Source organism: Herpailurus yagouaroundi, unplaced genomic scaffold (genome assembly GCF_014898765.1).
Source record: "Herpailurus yagouaroundi ecotype Mexico unplaced genomic scaffold, PumYag 142, whole genome shotgun sequence".
Classification (NCBI taxonomy): Eukaryota; Metazoa; Chordata; class Mammalia; order Carnivora; family Felidae; genus Herpailurus; species Herpailurus yagouaroundi.
Window position 1 is genome coordinate 21,095,357 of NW_024412397.1, and position 20,483 is coordinate 21,115,839.

At 39.9% G+C, this 20,483-nt stretch overlaps 1 protein-coding gene across 1 annotated transcript; it reads right to left on the reverse strand.

The window, feature by feature from the left end:
* Positions 1–4,100: 4,100 nt before the first annotated feature.
* LOC121032906 (dynactin-associated protein-like) lies at positions 4,101–19,860 on the reverse strand. Its single transcript, XM_040478777.1, has 5 exons — positions 19,653–19,860; positions 15,615–15,915; positions 15,328–15,455; positions 11,488–11,661; positions 4,101–8,866 (listed from the first exon to the last, which is right to left on the reverse strand). Exons 3-5 carry the CDS (start codon positions 15,418–15,420, stop codon positions 8,045–8,047), a joined length of 1,089 nt encoding a protein of 362 aa, XP_040334711.1. The 5' UTR covers positions 15,421–15,455; positions 15,615–15,915; positions 19,653–19,860; the 3' UTR covers positions 4,101–8,044.
* Between the last annotated feature and the right edge of the window lie 623 nt (positions 19,861–20,483).

Here is a 20,483-nt window from a genome sequence, read left to right on the forward strand (position 1 = left end):
ATTACCGTTCTCTTTTTCACTTTCCTAATAGGCAAACCCCAAAGTTTTTAGCTGGGTTCATGCCTGCCAACGCTAGAGGCTACACTACCCTACTACCCATGTAACAAGGTGTGACCTTATGACTGAATTCTGGCCCAAGGCACAAAAGCAGAAGATAGGTATACAACTCCTGGGTTGTGTCCTTAAGAGCAAGGCGTATGCCCTTCTTTTCCCATTTCCCTTCCCTTTTGTGTGACTATAGATGGGCGAGTGAGCCATCCAATAACATAGAGATTAGGGCAATATTCTATGACCAGAAGAGCAGCGAGCTGAAACAAACCTTGGACCTCTAACTCCTTAATAATGGAAGCTATATAACATATGTAAATATGGAGAGCTTCTATAACAGCTGAATTATATCCTTCATAATACGCTATCTTACGATAATATGGAGACATATCTCGATTTGGCCCTGGAGCACCATAACCAGAGAGTAGACAAAATTGTGCATCTGTAACTTATTTGGATAGCCTACAGAGGAGTAGGTAAGTTCTGATACTCGTGTGTAACTGGAATGTTCCAGTTTCAAAATGCCTAATTAATTAAATTAATTTCAAAATAGTGAAAAGATATGTTACTATGAAATTCATATGATCTCTGTCTTCTCAAGGAACACTCCTTATGCAGGTATTACTTACTACCTTACTCAAGAAGCAGAACACATCTGGTTTAATATAAGAGAGCCTATGGGTAAATCCAGGATTGTCACTTTGCCCAACATCAGGGGTGCTTTTGCATCTTGTCTTGTGAAAATGGTGGCTCTTGCAATTAGGTTTCAAATTATCTTCATAGTCATATTTTCTATAACTGGGTATATTTCATAGCAAAGGATATTCCCTACGAAGATTCTTCAACCTCTGGTGAATTTTCAGCCACAAGAATTTGGCAACCTTACTAAGTTAATCCAGTATTGAAAGTGTTTTGTATTTGGCCATTCTTTAGACAAAAGAACTGGGTGGTTTCTTTCAAATTCATCTATTAATGCTATGTCTGATAGCTTTATTTTCACCCACAAGAAAAACTCAACTTAAATTTCACTTTGGTCAGGGGTCAGTTAAAACATCTTTGGTCCACTAATTGGCTGTGTCCAGTCCATTCTCTTATTTTTGGCAATTTTCAGGTAAAAGGATCGTTTTAGTTCATACCAGACAAGACATTTAAAAATATAGTGCAGTTAGTTGAATCATATTATTCCACTAATTTAAATGTATGAAAAAAATCATTACAAACATATACCAAGGGTACAAAGACATTTTCAACAATGCTTTCATAATTGGTATTTAGTCTATTAGTGCTTTGCATAAAATAATTAAATGTAGAAGTTAGGGACGCCTGGGCGGCTCAGTTGGTTAAGCATCCTAATCTTGATCTCAGTTCACGTCTTGATCTCAGGGTCGTGAGTTCAAGCCCCACATTGGGCTCCATGCTGAGTATGGAGCCTACTTTAAAAGAAAATGCAGATGTTTAAAAAAGAACAATTTTATGTATTCTTTCATGTGATTATAATAAAAGACAAGGGTAGCTCTCTTTTACTCAATTTGATTCTCAATATCTATGGCAGATGTCATCTCAACAAATTAGAATTAAATGAAGGGTTAGTTAAGCAACATCTTGGACCAACAAGATTATCAGTACTACTCAACATAGAACCAAGCAACTGTCTGACCCATATTGGTGATTTTTTTCTAATCTACATTACTCTACATTCCATTCTAAGTCTACTTAAAAACACCAAATGCATTTTTATTGGTAGAATATTAGAAGAGTTCATTCAATAAATGTTTATAGAGAATGTACTACTACCAGACATTTTTGTGGGCAATGGGGATTTATACAGCAGTAAGTAAAACAGACAAGTGCTTGTCCTATTAGAGTTCCCATTCTAGTCTTATTACAGCCTGCACTACTTGTAACATTTGACTTGTGATTCCAAATTTCAAAGTTAATTTATTTTTTTTAAGGTTTATTCATTTCTCAGAGACAGAGACAGAGCATGACTGGGGGAGGGGCAGAAAGAGAGAGAGGGAGACACAGAATCTGAAACAGGCTTCAGGCTCCAAGCTGTCAGCACAGGTCCCGATGCAGGGCTTGAACTCACGGACCGCGAGATCATGACCTGAGCCGAAGTCGGACGCTTAACCAACTGAGCCACCCAGGTGCCCCACAAATTTCAAAGTTTATTTAAATAACAGTTGTGCTTATGGGGAGCCTGGGTGGCTCAGTCGGTTGAGCATCCAGTTTCGGCTCAGGTTATGATCGCCTGGTTTGTGAGTTCGAGCCCCGCGTCGGGCTCTGTGCTGACAGCTTGGAGCCTGAAGCCTGCTTCAGATTCTGTGTCTCCCTCTCTCTCTCTCTGCCCCTCCCCTGCTCATGCTGTGTGTGTGTGTGTGTGTGTGTGTGTGTGTGTGTGTGTCTCAAAAATAAACATTAAAAAAAATTTTTTAGTAATAATAGTTGTGTTTCATTGCGAATAACACTCTGCTTTTATAAATGCATACATTATGTTTGAGTTAAAAGGACCCCAGACATCTAGGTCAAACTCAAGTGAATGAAAGTGAACTCTTACCCCACTCTCTGTGTGCCACTTGCAGTGATCGGGGAGTCCAGCCATTTTCTAGGGTTCAATATTCCTTTCTGGGTTGACTCTCCTGCGACATCATTCTTCTCTATGTTGAGTCAAAGTCTTCCTCTCAATAACTTCAGCTTGTTTACCCTGGTTCTTTTCTTTAAGGAGAGAGATGAAATACATCAAATTCTTCTCCCACATAAAACGTAGTTATTTTGGCACCGCATCGCGTCCCTCGTCGTTCGTGTGTGTGTGTGTTTAACCTACTTCTTAGGAGGCAAAAGGGAGTCATCGGATTATTCTTTTTAATGTGCGAGAGGTTGAATAAAAGCATCATAGCACCATCTATTGCTGCAACATGTCACTACAACGTCCTAAACGAGTCTTGACACCCGCTGCATCAGCCATCTGGACTCAATAGGGCATATGTAGTGATTTGTCTCTTAGAATGTGAAATGGGCACACAGATGCTCAATGTAAAATTCTTTACGTCTCTTTGTGTATTTGAAATATTTCCTAGTTTGAAAAACAGCATGGCTACAACATAGCAAGTGTTATATAAGCGAGCACACAATGATGTTTGAGGGATAAGCAGGGGCTAAACTTAAGGTCTCATGGGGCATGTTAAGTTTTAGCGACTTTCTCTCTGTAATACCATCAGCACTTACTTAAGCCTATCAATTACCAAAAATTTAAATAACAGAATCCAAATTTGTAAGTTTATTACTATCTGCATTGCTATTTTCTTTTTTATGAATTTTCTCCAGCATTTCGGCAGATAGCCCTAAGTACATGTTTACTCAAAGTATTTAGTTGGGTGCCTTTGTAATGTCACTGTAAAAAAGAGTAGAAAACAAATTTTTAATTGAAAACAGTGATAACACATCTGTTAATATTCCTTAAAAACCAAAATGATTTCATAGAAAATGAGGGGCACCTGGGTGGCTTAGTGAGTTAAGGGTCCGATTCTTGATTTCGACTCAGGTCATGATCTCATGGTTCATGAGACTGCGCCCCATGTGAGTCTCTGCACTAAGCATGGAGCGTGCTACAATTCCCTCTGTCTCTCTCTGCCCCTCTCCTGCTGTGCTCTAACATAAATTTTTTAAATAAAGAGAAAATCAAAGGAAAATAATTTCACACAATCTAAAAAGAAAATGTGGTACTGGCACTTGGGTGGCTCAGTTAGTTAAGTGTCCAATTCTTGATTTCAGCTCAGGTCATGGATCTCGAGGTTCATGGGATCGAGCCCCACAACAGGCTCTATGCTGACAGCATGGAGCCTGCTTGGGATTCTCTCTCTCCCTCTCTTTCTGTCCCTCCCCACTCTTAGGTGGGCACATGCGTGCTCTCTCTCACAAAACAAACATTTTAAAAATAAAATGTAATACACAAATGTATTTAATATACCCTTACCATATAGAATGTTCTTTCTCTATTACATATGGAATTTGTGTATTAAAGACTAAAACTTCAGAATAATAAAAGACTATACTCACAGTAACCTTTTATTTAATCATAATAGGTTTTCAACATAAATACATCCATTGGATTTACTTTGTGTGAAAACTGTACTAAAAATTCAAAAAAATAGAGACTCTCCACATTAAATGATCAGGTCTAATAAATGATAATATTAATGTTTTGGGAGTGAAATTCATTATCATTATGATGATAGTTGAACTGGTCATTAAGAAAATCTCGTGTTAGAAGTAGGTATGTTGGTAACTGTTATATGTTGGCAGTTATTGGCCATGGAACCACCTATGGTACGAATAATAGATACAGGTTCTGAAGTGGGGGTGATAATAGTGGATGTTAGGATTTAATTTGCAGGCCTCCTAACTACAGCTGCAATGGAAGAGGTCATTATGAATTTGCCATTTCTGAGTGATGGTGTGACTTACTGGATTTACCGGAAATACCGGCAGCATTAGTTCAGAGGAGTAAGTAATGGAGAGTTTGAGTAACATGCCCATACAAATTATAGTGCTTATAGATTCAGGTGAAAGGTACTGAAGGGTTTGGTGAGGTTTTGTCTGTTGTATTAGTACATACAGTAGAAATGGAATTGTAGAAACGGTTTGCGTAGAAATGGTAGTATGACTGTAAGACTGACTGATGCAGTGCCTTCTATCATGAAATTTCAGTAGAAGTTATGGCGCCAGCATGCTTCATTAATGTAATGCTATTATTGTGGCTAAGGACTTATTTGAAGGGGTGGGGCAATGGCTAGCTGTATTGAGATAGATTATTTAAAATTTGTGGTTGTACTTTCCATTAGCAGGTAATGTTGGTCATAGATCATACATTCAGCTAAAATCACTATGGTGTTGTGATGGGAAAGTTCGTTGAGTTGGTAGCATGCGTAGTTATTTTATTTATACTTAGGTGGTGGCAGTGGAGATCGAAGGTGATGTTTTAGTGGAGTCAGAAAACAGACTAGATTCAGTCATTGAAGTGGAGGTAGCTCTGGCAAATGGTGTAAATTCAGTCGAGAAGCCAGGAGGAGTACCTAGAAACCCTGTCAAACTGATGGTAATCATAGGTCCATTTGAAACAGGAATGATTCAGATCTTACTGAAAGTTGTTGGATGATTTATGTAGCTGTACCTTCAGTGGTGGTGGGAGGGACTGCCAATGTAGATTGGAAAGAGCTGAACTGGTACTGTAATCTGATAGCAGAATTTTCAGTAAAAGTTATAACAGTCATAGATTCAGTTAATACAGTCCTGGTAGAAATGGCCGTGGGCACAACCAAAACGATAACGGCAGTTGTGGTGAAACATTCCGTTGAAAGACAATGCTTGGAATTATGGTGGTGGGTTCAGCTGAATAAAAGGTGTTGCCGTTGTGCTTATGACAAGATGAAGCAGTGACTGCTGTGGTGGTTACAGATTCGATACAAGCCACAGTGGTGGCCACTGTGGTTCCAGCCTCGGTGGCGGTACCGGCAGTCATTGTGGCAGTGGGTTCAGTAAAAGCAGTGGCTATTGCTGTGGTTGTAGGTTCAGTCGAGGCAGCAGTACTGGCTGTTGTGGCTGCAGCCTCTGTGGTAGTACCACTCTCAGTCACTGCAGAAGCAGTTCAGTGGAGGTGGCGGCAGTTCCTGGGGTTGTAGGTTCAGGAGAGTGGTCTAAAGTGTAGTGGTGACTGTGGTGGTCATAGGTTCGTTAGAAGTAGCAGTGGTGGCTGTTCTAATTATAGCTTCCGTGGTCATGCTGGCAGACATTGTAGTAGCTGGTTAAGATTAAGTGGTGGCTGCTGTGGGGGTCATAGGTGTCGCAGAAGCACTGACAGTGGCCATGGTGGTCACAGGTTCAGTAGAAGTTGTAGTGGCAACCATGGTGGTCGTAGCCTCAGGGGTAGTGCTGGCAGTCATGGTGGTAGTCAGTTCAGATGATGTGGTGGCCATAGTGGTGGTTGTAGGTTGAGTAGAGGCAGGATTGGTGGCTGTGGTGGTTGTAAATGCAGAAGTGGTAGTGGTAGCCATGGTAGTTGTAATTTTGGTCGAAGTTACAGTGGTGGTTGTAGCCTCAGTGGTAGTGCTGGCAGTTACTGTGGTAGTCAGTTCAGATGCTACAGTGACTGCTGTTATGGTGCTAAGTTTGGTAGAGGCAATAGTGGTGGCTGTGGCAGTTGTGGGTTCATTAGAGGTTGTAGTGGTGGCTATGGTGATTGTAGGTTTGGTAGAAATTATAGTAGTGACCGTGGTGGTTGTAGGCTCAATAGACACAACTGTGGGCGCCATGGTGATTATAGGTTTGGTAGAAGTTGTAGTGGTGCCTACAGTCATTATAGGTTCAGTAGAAGTGGTACTGGTGGCCGTGGCAGTTGTACCCTCAGTGGTAGTGCTGGCAACGGTTGGGGTAGCCAGTTCAGATGAAATGACGGCTGTGGTGGCTGGTGGTTGTAGGTTCAATAGAAATGGTAGTGGTGGCCCTGCCGGTTGTAAGCTTGGTAGAAATTATAGTGGTGGCTGTGGCGGTTTCAGGTTCAGCAGAAGTTATACTGGTATTTGTGGTGGTTGTAGCCTCAGTGGTAGTGCTGGCAGTTATTGTGGTGGTCCGTTCAGATGAAGTGGTGGCTAACATTGTGGCAGTAAGTTCAGTAGAGACATAGTGGTGGCTATGGCAGTTGTGGGTTCGGTAGAGGTTGTGGTGAGGGCTGTGGTGGTTGTACCTTCGGAGGAAGTTATAGTGGTGGCCATGGGGGTTGTAGGCTCAGTAGAAGTTACATCGGTGGCCATGGTGGTTATAGGTTTCGTAGAAGTACTAGTGGCTGTGGGAAGAAGTAGTAGTGGCTGTGGGTTTTGGTGGAAATTGTGGTGGTGGCCATAGTGGTTGTAGGTTCAGTAGAAGTTATAGTGGTGTCTGTGGTGGTTGTGGCCTCGGAGGTAGTACTGGCAATTATTGTGGTAGTCAGTTCAGATGCTGAGGTGGCTGGTGTGGTGGCTCTAGGTTCAGTAGAGACAACAGTGGTGGTGGACATAGCGGTTGTAGGTTTGGTAAATGTTGTAGTGTTGGCCGTGGTGGTTGTAGGTTAGGCAGAAGTGGTAGCAGTGGCCGTGGCGGTTGTAGCCTCAGTGGTATTGCTGGCAGTTACTGCGGTGGTCAGTTCAGATGCTGTGGTGGCTGCAGTTGTGGCTTTAAGTTCAGTAGAAACAACAGTGGTGGCTGTAGGGGTTGTAAACTTGGTAGAAGTTGTAGTCATGGCCGTGGTGGTTGTAGGTTCAGTAGAAGTTGTAGTGGCTGTGTTAGTTGTGGCCTCGGTGGTAGTGCTAGCAGTTATTGTGTAGTCAGTTCAGAGGAAATGGTGGCCATAGTGGTTTTTGTAGGTTTGGTAGAGTCAGTATTGGTGGCCATGGCGGTTACAGGTTCAGTAGAAGTTGTAGTGGTATCAGTGGTGGTTGTAGCTTCAGTGTAGTGCTGGCAGTTACTATGGTGGTTGGTTCATATGCTGTGGTGCCTGCTGTGGTGGTGGTGAAGTTTGGTAGAGACAATAGTGATAGCTGTGTTGGTTGTAGGTTCATTAGATATAGTGGCGGCCATGGTGGTTGTAGGTTCAAGAGAAGTTTTGATGGTATCTGTGGTGGTGGTGGCATTAGTGGTAGTGCTAACAGTTATTGTGGTAGTGGGTTCAGATGCCACGGTGGCTGTTGTGGTGGTTATAGGTTCAGCAGAGACAACAGTGGTGGCTGGGCGATTGTAGGTTCAGAAGTGGTTGTAATGGCGGCCATTGTAGTTGTAGGTTCCATAGAAGTTGCAGTTGTGACCATGGTGGTTTCAGGTTCCACAGAAGTTACAGTGGTGGCTGTGGCAGCTATAGCTTCAGTGGTACCACTGGAAGTTGTGATAGTTGCTACTGATGAGGTGGCAACTGCTCTAGTGGTTGTAGGTTCAGTAGGTTGTAATAGTAGCTGCGGTGGTCATAGGCTTGTTAGAAGTCGTGGTCCATGGTGATAGCAGTTTCAGTAGAAGTTGTAGAAGTAGCCTTGGAGGTGGTAGGTTTGGTAGCAGTTATAGCAGTGGCCTCGGGGGTTGTAGGTACCGCAGACATTATAATGGCAGCTGTGGTGATTCTAGCCTCAGTGTTAGTGCTGGAAGTTTCTGTAGTAGTCAGTTCAGATGAGGTAGTGGCCGCTGTGGTGATTGTGGGTTTGACAGAGAGAGTGCTGGTGACTGTGGTGGTTGTAGGTTCTGTAGAGGCAGTAGCGGTGGCTGTGGTGGTTGTAGGCTCAGTGGTTGTGCCGGTAATCTTTGTGGTAGTGGGTTGAAGTGAATCGGTGACTGTTGCTGTGGCTGCAGGTTCAGCAGAAGCAGGAGGAGTGGTCTTTGTTGTTTTTGCCTCAGTAGCATTGCTGGCAGTCATTGTGGTATTTGGTTTAGCTGAATTTCTTGTTCCTGCCGTCGTTTTAAGTTCAGTAAAAGTGGGAGAAGTTGCAGTGAGAGTGTCAGTAGAAGCAATGGTTTTTGTACTAGTTGGTTCTCTTGAAGTGCTAGCAGTGGTCATAGTGATGGTAGTTGAATCGGACATGCTGGTAGAATCTGTTATCACAGTAGGAGCTATAGTTTCAGAACTAGTAGATGAGGTTGTCCCATGGTTTTGAGGAAGCTGAATAACAATGGAGGTATTATTATTCTTCCCATTATACACCAGGCACTCTATGAGTACTCCAATTGTTGTTGTTATAGCACAGGCTAAGAGACAAGCCAGGAAGATCTTCCAAAGACACCAGTCGGTGAAGAAATTTTGTGTCACCTGGAAAGGATTTAAATAAATTACTGCAAATGAAACCAGCTGTTTCAAGAAAAACTAATGCCTTCGATAATCCTTTGTATATATAGATTACTTCATTGAAAGGATGTACAAATATAAGATACTATTCTTAATGGTGTCAGTGATATATACTGACTTAATTTTAAGTTTTTATTTAGGAAAGACTTTGTCTTTATACTGTGTTTAATATAGGAACAAAGAAACTTCCACTGACTTTCATGCTTTCTTTTCATATATCTGCATCTCAAAGTAAGAAAACAAATAAATGTCTTCCTGGAAATTCCTTTTTCTTTCCACTATCAAAAGAAGTCTCTATACATGTTGGTGGCTCCTGTATACCGTGACTTGAGGGACCCCAAAGATCTAATTAAGTTTTCTACCCCTTTGGGCATTTCCTAAATTTGTCAGCTGTGGAGCCTTCTACTTTAACAGCATTAATTAATGCCTTATCCAATTTCCTGGCTAACTTTTCACACAGGTTAGTATTGGGCAGCATGAAATTCAGAGTCTGAAAACATTTGTGAAATCCACTTTCTGCTACCACCAGCTATTTTCATTTGGTAAGCTGTTTCTGTGACCCTATTCTTTCATTCATCTATAAAAACTTATATAATAAAATTAGAATAAGGATTAACATCAGTAAATTTACTTTGTAAATTCTAAAGTACCATGCATACATACTTTTTTATTGTAGAGGAAACACTGCGTAGTGTAAAACACGTAAATCTTGAGATCAGAGAGTCTTTAATTTAAACGCCATACCTCTAATATTCTGAGCATGTTTCTTAATTTGCCTATCAGCTGGACTTATATCAAAATTGGGGATAATAGTATCTACCTCAATGTGTTAAGAAAATTAGAACAAGAGGGGCACTTGGGTGGCTCAGTCAGTTGAGCATCTGACTCTTGGTTTCAGCTCAGGTCATGATCTCATGGTTTCATGAGTTTGAGCTCCACGTCAGGCTCTGCACCAGCAGCACAGAGCCTGCTTGGGATTCTCTCTCTCTCCCTCTCTCTCTCCCCCTCCCCCACTCATACTGTCTCTGTCTCTCTCAAAATAAACTTTTTAAAAATTGAATAAAATTAAATTAAAAAAAAAAGAAAATTAGAATAAGAAATATCCTCCATAATTAGATTTTTGCAGAAGGTAGTACACTGCAGTAATTAAGAGCATAGGCATTGGAGTCTAACAAATTCAGGTTTAAATTTTAATGCCACCTTTCACTGGATGGATGGAGATATGTGGAAATTTGCATTATCATGCAAAGCCTCGATGCCCTCACATGGATAACATCACCTATTTCATAGGGTTGATATAAATAGTAAATAGTAAAACTGAGTGCATAACATTTTCCTAACATTTACTAAATATTCAAAGAAACATTTGGTTTCACTAACTAGCCCATTCTTATCCCTTCTCTCATGACTGAAAATAGATCACTAAAGGAAGCAAACAGAATAGACACCTCTGGAGCATGCCAAGCAGCTTTTGAATGTCCCAAATATGGGACACGGTTTCAGATGATAAACCTCAGTTTGGGTGTTGTGAGTGGTGCTTACTAGGCAATCAGGAGCAGTGCAAAGGCACTGGGTACCAAGGCCAAAGGAATTCAGGGCACCAAATAAGAGAGCCCAGAGATAAATGGTACCTCCTGTCCCATGTCATCTAGGCCTTAGAAAGGAAGTTAGAGGTGAAGGAGAGGAAGGCCTATGCTCGTTTCTTAGATAAAAATGGCAATTACCATAATTTTCTGTTTGAATCTGCCAAAAAAAAAGGAACAAGATTAATGGAAACTCATCTAAAGCAGACTTCAGACCTGTGCTCCAGTGTCATTAATTGCCACCAACTGGCTATGTGAATTCTTACAAAAACATTCTAAACTTCCACATTGTTTCCCATGTGTGGCTAAGTAAAGGCAACTAACGTAACTCAGTTCTCTGAATCATCAGAGTAATATTCCCTGAATAATTCTCATCAAAATTATTCTTCCACAATGTCTCTTAACATAGAGTTTGTCTCTCTTAATTTGTCACGGTCTCTTCAAACTATTTCCACAGCAGGATTAATCAGAGGAAGGGTGTAGTCCAGAGCTAGAAAGCACTGAACCAAATTGCCAAGATCATCAGCAAAATCAAGTTCTTCCCTTGCTGGAAAATTTCAGACCTTAAGGTGAAGAAAAGAGAATAACAAGTAACAGTAAGGAATATAGGAAATCTGCTTCTGGACACCAAACCAAGATGAAGTCATGTTCCATTCCATTGAGCAAGGGTTACAATGTTATTCACTGCCAATGCAGTTGCTGTCACCATCTACTCAGCCCTCCAAACAAAGGGACCTCAAAACTTTGCTTTATTTCCTTTGACCTTATATATTGTCTCTCTTTTGTTCTATCAAGATCATTAGCTCCTTAAATGATGACCCCCCATAAATCTACGTCTTTCGCATTCTCTGTCAGTGACTTGACATGTTCAAAAGATGATGTAAATTTTCAAAAGAACAACAGTAATGTTAATTGATTGGATGTTTCTCCTTCAAACTATTAGATCAATTATCATATGGGTTACATCATAACCCAGAGAAACAGTGTTGCCCCAAACATTACCTGACAATGTTGGAATTCTCTGTTTGGAAATGCTGAGTGTCCAAGGGTCCCTGTGTCAGTGCAGGCACCAGTTAAATCAGTACCAGTCACAGTTACATCACCAGTCACATCGGTTGATGTTGGAAATTGACATGCTGATCTGTGAGCTTCATGGTTTCTTAGGTTCAGGAATGACTGTGCAAAGAAAAGAATGGGGAAAAAAAGAAGCTATTGTATTTGATGCCTGAAGTAGTATATTCTGACAAATATAAATCATACTGTTAAATATCATGACATATCTATTCAAATAAGATCATGTGAACCCTGATTAAAGGAATAAAAGAACACATTCATTATATTTACTCTCAAAACATGGAAATCTAGTGACATCATCCTAAGTTAAATTTAATTATTTTATACAATTATTGAGGTTAAAATCCAGGAATACGCACTATCTCTCATCCTCTTCACATTTAATACATTTGTTAAATATCATTACATTGCAAGCTGGTGTAGGGAAATCATATTTAAAAAAAAAGTGCCACTATGAAAATTCTAGAGACCTTAAGGCTTATCAAGAACAACTCTTTGGGGCTATATTCAAAATGAGAAAACCAAGATCTATTTTTTTTTTCAACGTTTATTTATTTTTGGGACAGAGAGAGACAGAGCATGAACAGGGGAGGGGCAGAGAGAGAGGGAGACACAGAATCGGAAACAGGCTCCAGGCTCCAAGCCATCAGCCCAGAGCCTGACGCGGGGCTCGAACCCACGGACCGCGAGATCGTGACCTGGCTGAAGTCGGACGCTTAACCGACTGCGCCACCCAGGCGCTCCGAGAAAACCAAGATCTGAAGAGGTGAAGTGAGGTTCTGGATTTAGCAAATTGCAAAAAGCCACTTCTCCCACTACAATAAACAAACAAACAAATGAAGAGCTTTGAAAAAACAGAAGTCAGATTATTTAAAACTTAAAAGAAGCAGCTTTTCCAAAGTTGAATCTGACATCATAGGCCATCTTTTCTGGGGACATTCGTGGAGCCTGAGCATGAGCCTATGGCTCTGACCGCCAAAAGAAGTCAGCAAAACTTCTGGTGTTCATGTGAGGCTGACCGGACCTATTTGAAAATAAAGGAGCCCCAGTGTAAAGTATCTTTAATGTTCCAGGATAGCTCCAGACGCCAGAGGTCTGAGACAGAAAGGCAGAGTCAAGTCTACAGCAGTATCATAGTAAATAGAAGATCAAATCACTGTAGGAGAAAGAGACTTAACCACAAACACAAGACTGGTTTCCCCGCTCAGGACATTTGTCAGACTTTGAGGTTTCTGGAAACAGGAAGCTAAAGAGTTATCTTGAATCCTCTGAAGATCAGTCTCTCAAAAATATAGGTACAAATATTCCTTAAAGAAAACAGTAGTAAATAAAATCCAAAAATGTATAAAATTCTAAAAATTTAATGACCATTTATGATGAAATTTCTGGGCAAGCTAGTAATAGAAGGGACTTTCCATAATATGATAAACAGTAGCTCCATGAAACCTAAAGCTAATGTCATAATTAATGGTGAAATATTTCATACTTTCCCCCTGAATCTGGGAAAAATGCAAGATGTCCACTTTTACCACTCCCATCCAGTATTACATCAGAGGTCTTAGCCAGTGCATTTAGTTATGAAAACAAAATGTGTTAAAATTTAAAAAAAAAAAAAAAAAAAGAATAATGACATGACTGTGTTTATAGAAAATCCAAAAGAATCTACAAAGAAAATAGTAATGAATAAATGAATTAGTGAGGTCACTAGATACATGGTAAGAATACAAAAATCAATTGGATTTCTGTAAAATAGCAAGAAAACATTTGAAATGGAATTTAATGTACCATTTAAAACAACACAAAAATCGGGGCGCCTGGGTGGCTCAGTTGGTTAAGCGTCATGATCTCACGGTTAGTGGGTTCGAGCCCCCCCGTCAGTCTCTGTGCTGATGGCTCGAGCCTTGAGCCTGTTTCAGATTCTGTGTCTCCCTCTCTCTCTGCCCCTCCCCCACTCGCACTCTGTCTCCCTCTGTCTCAAAAATAAACAAACATTAAAAAAAAATTAAGACAACACAAAAACGTCTAGAAATACATCTAAAAAGAAAAATACTTAATCTCTACATTAAAATCTCAAATGATTGCCAACAAAAATTAAAGAACACCAATATAAAAGATAAAATAAACCATGTTCATGGATTCGAAGAATTTAGATATTAAGATATAAAGTCTCACAAATTAAAATGAAGATTCAGTAATCTCCCAGTCAAAACTGCAAAAGTATTTTTAGTAAAAATCAATAAGCAGATTCTAAAAATTTATATAGAAATGCAAAGGACCTTGAATAGCCAAGATAACTCGAAGAGCAATGTTTAAGTACTACAAAATTTCAAGGCTATAAAGCTAGAAGAATAAAGAGAGTGTAGTAGTGGTACAAGAACGAATAGAGCAATGGAACAGACTAGAGTCCTTAAACACACCCACAAATATAAATCACTTGATTTACCAAAAAAGCATCAATTCAGTAGAGACAGGATGATTTTTACAATTATCTGTACAGAAAAAAAATCTCCATATTGAAAAAAATGTTTAATCCTACTTCCTGCCATATATAAAATGAATTTTAAGTGGATCATAAACCTAAATGTGCAAGTGAAACAATCAAGCTTCCAGATAAAAACATTGGACTTTTTTTTTTTTAGTTTACTTATTTATTTTGTGAGAGTGTACACAAGCACACAAGAGTGGGTGAAGGGACAGAGAGAGACTCCCAAACCAGCTCCCCTTTGTCTGCACAGAGTCTCATGTCGGGCTCGATCCCACAAACCATGAGATCATGACCTGAGCTGAAATCAAGTTAAGGTGGCTTAACGGACTAAGCCCCCCAGGCACCCCAAGGACCTTCTTATCTGAGTATCTTGACACTATGAAGACAACAGGGAGAGAGTTGCAAGGCTAGAAGGACCATGAAGAACATCTTCAGGGGGTGGAAGTGCTGACCTAGAAAACAATTTCTTTGCCTTGTAATTTCCTTGTTAGGGCATGGGGACAAAAATGCTATTCCTCACAAAATGTAACTGGCCGTTCAAACTTGTACTGATCTCACTCAGCACATTTCCACGGCAGTTCCCATTATCATCAAGGTCTCTACTCAGACATGCACAGTCACATAAAAGGCAGTCATAAAACACACGGTATGAAATCATTTTGTCTAAAAACATAAATAATAGTCAAATAATATTGTATACAATTGAATTCTAAATATTTCATCTGAATATAGTTCTTTACCAAAAAAAGAAATTCATAAGTAATTGAAGAGGCCAATCTGAAAGATTTACTAGTTTGCAGCTCAGGCTTAGACTTCACTCATAGGATTACCACTGACATTCAAAGACACATAGAAATCTTTGAGCTATGGCAAATCTATACATGACACTAAACATTTAGGCAGTTAACACAAAAATCTATATGCCACATTTAACAGATATAACTCGTTAATGCAATCAAATGCAGATTTGTTGGCTTACGCTTGAATTATGATAACTGCAGGGATTATTTAAATAGGGTATTAAATTGTTACCCCCAAATTGCCAATATCCTAGATTAATAAATATTAAAATAAATTTCTCAAGCATGTATGTACTGATACGCAGAAATGTTTTATTTTCTAAGCAGTAACAATATGGCTAAAAATTGGCTCCCATGTAAAACTTGTAAGAATTCCACTTTGGGAAGAACCATGTTGTAATAAAGAAATATTAGAGATGTACACATATTGGAAACAAGACGCTGGGCCATCAGAACACATCACAGTGATGCCACAATACTCACCGGCTGGTTTTCAGAATGTTCGACATTCACGATGTATTTCCCATGGTTTCTGTCCATTCTTGAACTGCCGGTGTCACAAGCTACCAGAAACATTTTTCTGCCTGTTCACTGCCCTTTATACCTGCAACCTTGAGAAATAATTAAGTTGATTAATATTAAATCCACTGTGAGACATCACTGCCAGTGTGGATTAGACTAAATAACAAATCATTCTTCTTTATAAGGGATCCACCTCAAAGGAAGAAGTGGGGTGTTAAGCAATTACGTAAGAATGCAAGAAAATCCACCTGTATAATTACGCTCTCGGTTCTACTCCACCAGGCAGCCCATCTAGTAGAAAGAGCAACCATACAATTCTCTCTTCTATCGTATCTTCCACAGAACTCTTCCTTCTGACTTCACGAACAGCTCCAGACAGAACTCCGAAATAAGTGAATGGTGCCATTGTTTCTTTACTAACAAGAAGTGAACGTCTTTCTCCTCTTATTGGCGGCAACTTTTAGGCACTCAGGACCCACTGGTCTTCAAGTCTTGACCTTCACAGGTCTCTCCCGAGCTCTGAATTTTTCCAATCCATTCTCTCTGCTTCTGGAAAAAAAAAATCAATCCAACTTGGTTTATACTTCCTTAAACCCTAATTGAATATAGTTGATCTGATGAACAAATCTCTGTAAATGTTTTCAACGGGGTCCCTTCTCTTCCCTTCTGTGGGAACTATCTGGCATAGTTTACCTAGAAGATTACTTCTGATTCTGCTTATAATTTAGTAACAGGCTCTTCTAACTTTTACAAATTATACTCAAACGTAAAGGACTTGTTTTCTTATTGTAGAAGTATCTTTGGCAAGATCTAAAACACAACTGGCAAGAGATCAGTAATTTTTATCCTCAAATGCAAAGTTATCAGTCAGTTCCCAACACACGTATCCAGAGAATCCCAAATAAAATTGGTACAGAAAGTTGTTTGTGAAGAATAGTGCTTTAAAAAACTAAAAATCTACAAATAACTCCAGTAGTAACTAATCCATAGAAAAGTTCTTGTAAACAAAGCAACAAAGTACTCATTTTTTTGTTGTTGAAATGTCTCACATAGCACTTTTTATCTGACAGATTATGTCAGGTTTAAAGATAACAATTACTCGATAATAGAGCAGCAAGAGGTCTGAGAGATCTTGTAAGTTCAGCCTTATCATTTTTTAAAATATTTTTAAAAACTTATTTATTTTGAGAGAGAAAGAGAGTGGGGAGGGGCAGAGAAAGGGGGAGAGATCGAGAATCTCAAGCAGGCTCTGTGCTATCAGCACAGAGACCAATGTGGGGCTCAAACCCACGAACCATGAGATCATGACCTGAACCAAGATCAAGAGTCAGACACCCAACCAACTGAGCCACCCAGGGACTCCCAGCCATGTCATTCTAAAGGTGAGGAGATTTGTGTCCAGAGAGGGAAAATGATGCAACCAACTGCATGGTGCCACCTGGTTTCCTTTTGGTCTGATAACCCCTCCATAACTAGCTTATTAACAGGAACTTCATAGAAAAATGGACAGCCTCCCAGGAAGTCAAGCAAATGTCTTTTTGAAAACAAGTAAACAGACATTTCAAAGACCTGGAGTCGGAAAGGATCCTAGAAGGGATGCCTGTTCTAGACCCAGAACCATCTAAGACTGACTAAACAAGACTTGCAGGGACAGGATCTGGGAGTCTGACTTTCTGGCCAAATGTCAAGTAATCCTTATCAAACAATATTTGAAAAGTAATTTACCAAACAATGATCCCAAGGTGATCATGGGGTATCTTCATATCTTTAGGAAGAAAAGCGTGTGTGTGAAGGAACCTCAGTTTTCTTAAATTAAAAAAGGGGTGAGTTTCAATTGCTCATTCATTCAACAATCACTACTGAGTCTCTACTATACCCAAGCATGTGTCATGTGCTGAGTGTTCAATGGAGAATAAAAGACTCAAAATTCTTGCCCTCCTGGAATATAGTAAAACATATATTATGTATTAAAACACTTTTTTGATAATTTCTAAAGGTCTCTTATAAATGCTTCCTTTAGCTATAAGTGTCCATGGCATCCGCAGAAGCAAAGTAAAATGGCCCTGGAATCTGCAGGACATAAAAGGTGTGAAAAATCTAGGGGACGGTTTTGTTCTAAGAAGGAGTGGGAGGCAGTGCTTTATACTCCATGCTGAACCCAAGCCAGTGAAACAGTGGCTTCTGAGAGTGTACATGTAGAGCGCTCATATAATTTAACACTCCAAACCAAAATACTTTTGAGAGCAAAAGGAAGCAATATCAATAATTTAACTGAACAGAGACAACACTGTTCCATGCAAACTAGGACATGTGGTCACTTAAGCTATAAGGAATCCATGTGAATGAGAAGATTCACTAGTACTAAACATAACCACTCAATAAGCCAATGAATTTAAAAATAAATTTAATATCTCTAGTGAACACATACTTCAGTTGAATAAAACACATATGTTACTTGAGTTTTTAACAAAGCTAGTGTGGCTTGGGATGCCTGGATGGCTCAGTCAGTTAAGCGTCCAACTTTGGCTCAGGTCATGATCTCATGGTCCATGAGTTCGAGCCCCACTGTCTGTGCTGACAGCTCAGAGCCTGGAGCCTGCTTCAGATTCTGTATCTTCCTCTCTCTCTGCCCCTCCCCCACTCATGCACGTGCGCGTGCGCGTTCTCTCTCTCTCTCTCTCTCTCTGTTTCAAAAGTAAACAAACATAAAAAAAATTTTAAGCTAGTGTGGCATTGCGGTACTAAGACACACATATTTAGATAGTTCAGTGGAGTTCTATAAACATTAAGCAGATAAAATTCCACATTACATATCAAGAAGTCACTGACAAAACAGTATCAAGGTTCTACCCTCACTATCGTTAATTAACAGTTGCAAAAGCCAAGGTAAGAATGAATAACAAGCTTATTGGGTACAGATTTTCAGTATAAAATTCAAACTTTCTCTATTTCCAAAGAACACATTGTGTTCTTGCACCTGGGTGATTACAATGTGCAAAGAAACACAGGTAACTCTCCCTGGTATGCTGAGCATCTCCTACTGAAGCTCTTTGATGTCTGCAGAATTTTAAGCCAAAAGAATGTGCAGGTCTATCTATATTAATTGAGAGTGGTCTACAGTCCTTTAACAACCAGCAAATTGTTTTAGCCCAAAGAATGCAGAGCCTGTTAAACACCATCTGTTATAAAATGAACCACGCTCAAGTCTTTAGGCTCACAGCAAAATTAATGTATTGATCAAGTTACCCATTTCAGACACTTCCATGACTGAAATGTCACTACAATTTGATTCTAATCAAAATACTTTCATATTTCTGTTTCGGTTTCTCAGTGTGATGACGACCAATATGATGGCTCCAGCTGTCTCATCTTAATAATTTTTTTTAGGCCAGGTCATGATTATAGTTCATTCGGTGCTGAATGGCCAAAATGATAACCAAACAGATACCACATTTAAAAGACTTCATTCAGTACAGTATTTAGATTTTCATTTCCTATTAATTTTAACTTGATAATTATTCAAAATAGTATTATAAAAGAAATTTTCAAGCATCAAGTCAAAATCAAACTGATGCTAAGACTGCAAAAAAAAAAAATGATCAAAGTGGGAAAATGAACAAACTAAAAACTATCTGCATATTTGTTCAAGAAGCTTCCTCTCCTGCCCCGCCCTGTAGGAAACAACTTAAAGAAATTCAGGGGTTATTTTTCCTTCACATCAAGAGAAGGCTGAGGAGGGTAGCTCAGATACTGATGAGTGGTAAAGAAATAAACATTTCATCCATGTCACTGGGGACACTAAATGGCCACTACTCCACACCTAGGTGGCTTCCAATTCAGCCACATCTGGTTATTAAATTATTAACATTTCTTGTGAAGGGGCACCTCTCCTAGTGCATATCACACTGATCTTATCTAATCCTCCTAATATCCTCCTGAATTAAGTATCATTACCCCATTTTCCTGATGAGCCCTGAGATAAGTTTGTGGCTCCCATTCATCCACCCAAGAAATGGTTATTAAATATTTGCTATATTCACTGTCACATTAGATGCTGAAAAAAATTGGGGGGACAGAGGAGAAGGAAAGATACTTAGAAACTTAATCTCCAACGGATAAAAAAATACGACCAGAGACTCTGGTGACATCCCTCAGAATATATGAAGGCAGCACAGTTGTTCACTGGCAGCAAGAAAGGAGTGGCGCTAATACTTGTGAGAGGATGGTGGGATTTACACCCAAAATATCAAAGATTTAGAAATTCCTGGGCAGAAGTTATGACTTACTAGCTCTGCAGACTGCCTCTCTGTCTGGGGTTCAGGCAAATGATCAGCATGAGAGAATCCAAACAAAAATATCAGGACTTCTCAACAGGTGCAATTCAATTGGAGAAGGATCAGGAGTTTGAGCATTCGTTGCCATCTATGTCATGATTTGCCTACAGGTAAGCAGGATTCTAGCACCTGGAGAGATGAGACTCCAGTCTTTAGAGATGAGAACTAAAAAAGAAAAAGACAAGGTTTCCAGCTATATTGGGGAACCAGGGGAAACAAGGGGAGACCCAGGATGATCTCAGGCCTACAGAATGAGCCATAGAGAGAGGACTTAAACTTGTAAACTCTAGTGTCATAATTTGGTTATCAGATCTGGGGCACTACTGAAAATTGGGATGGGCACTGACCCCCACTTCACAATGGAAATACTAATCATTTGTGCTGTTTGTCAAATGTTCCAGCTCAAGCCCTTCTAGCATATAACAGAATTGTACTTTCTGTCTTCCTCTGTCTCTTCTCAGCCTCCTCGATATAAGGTTCATTCTGGCCAGCGTTATGAGTAGAGAAGTGTGTCACTCAGAGGCTAGAGCATTTAATGCTGAGACAAGTCAAGCCATGCTCAATGGCAGTGTTCTACAAGAGGCCAAGTTCTATTACCCTGAGTCCCAGAATAAGGATAATGATTAGGGAAGCGAGCCTATAGGTGACCTGTAACAGGCAAGTAATATGACCAAGAAATAAATCTTTGTTGCCATAAGCCATTGTAATACCCATGTTGTTTGTTACTGCAGCAAAACCTAGCCCATCCAGACTAAAACAGGGCTCCAAAGGTGCAGGGAGACA

Bases quoted from the DNA above. Each gene is read 5' to 3' on its own strand.
- LOC121032906 (XM_040478777.1), bottom strand. From the start codon at position 15,420: ATGTTTCTGGTAGCTTGTGACACCGGCAGTTCAAGAATGGACAGAAAC. The intron at 11,662-15,327 runs GTGAGTATTGTG...TTCTTTGCACAG, and splicing joins AACATTCTGAAAACCAGCCG to TCATTCCTGAACCTAAGAAA. The intron at 8,867-11,487 runs GTAATGTTTGGG...AATCCTTTCCAG, and splicing joins GAGAATTCCAACATTGTCAG to GTGACACAAAATTTCTTCAC.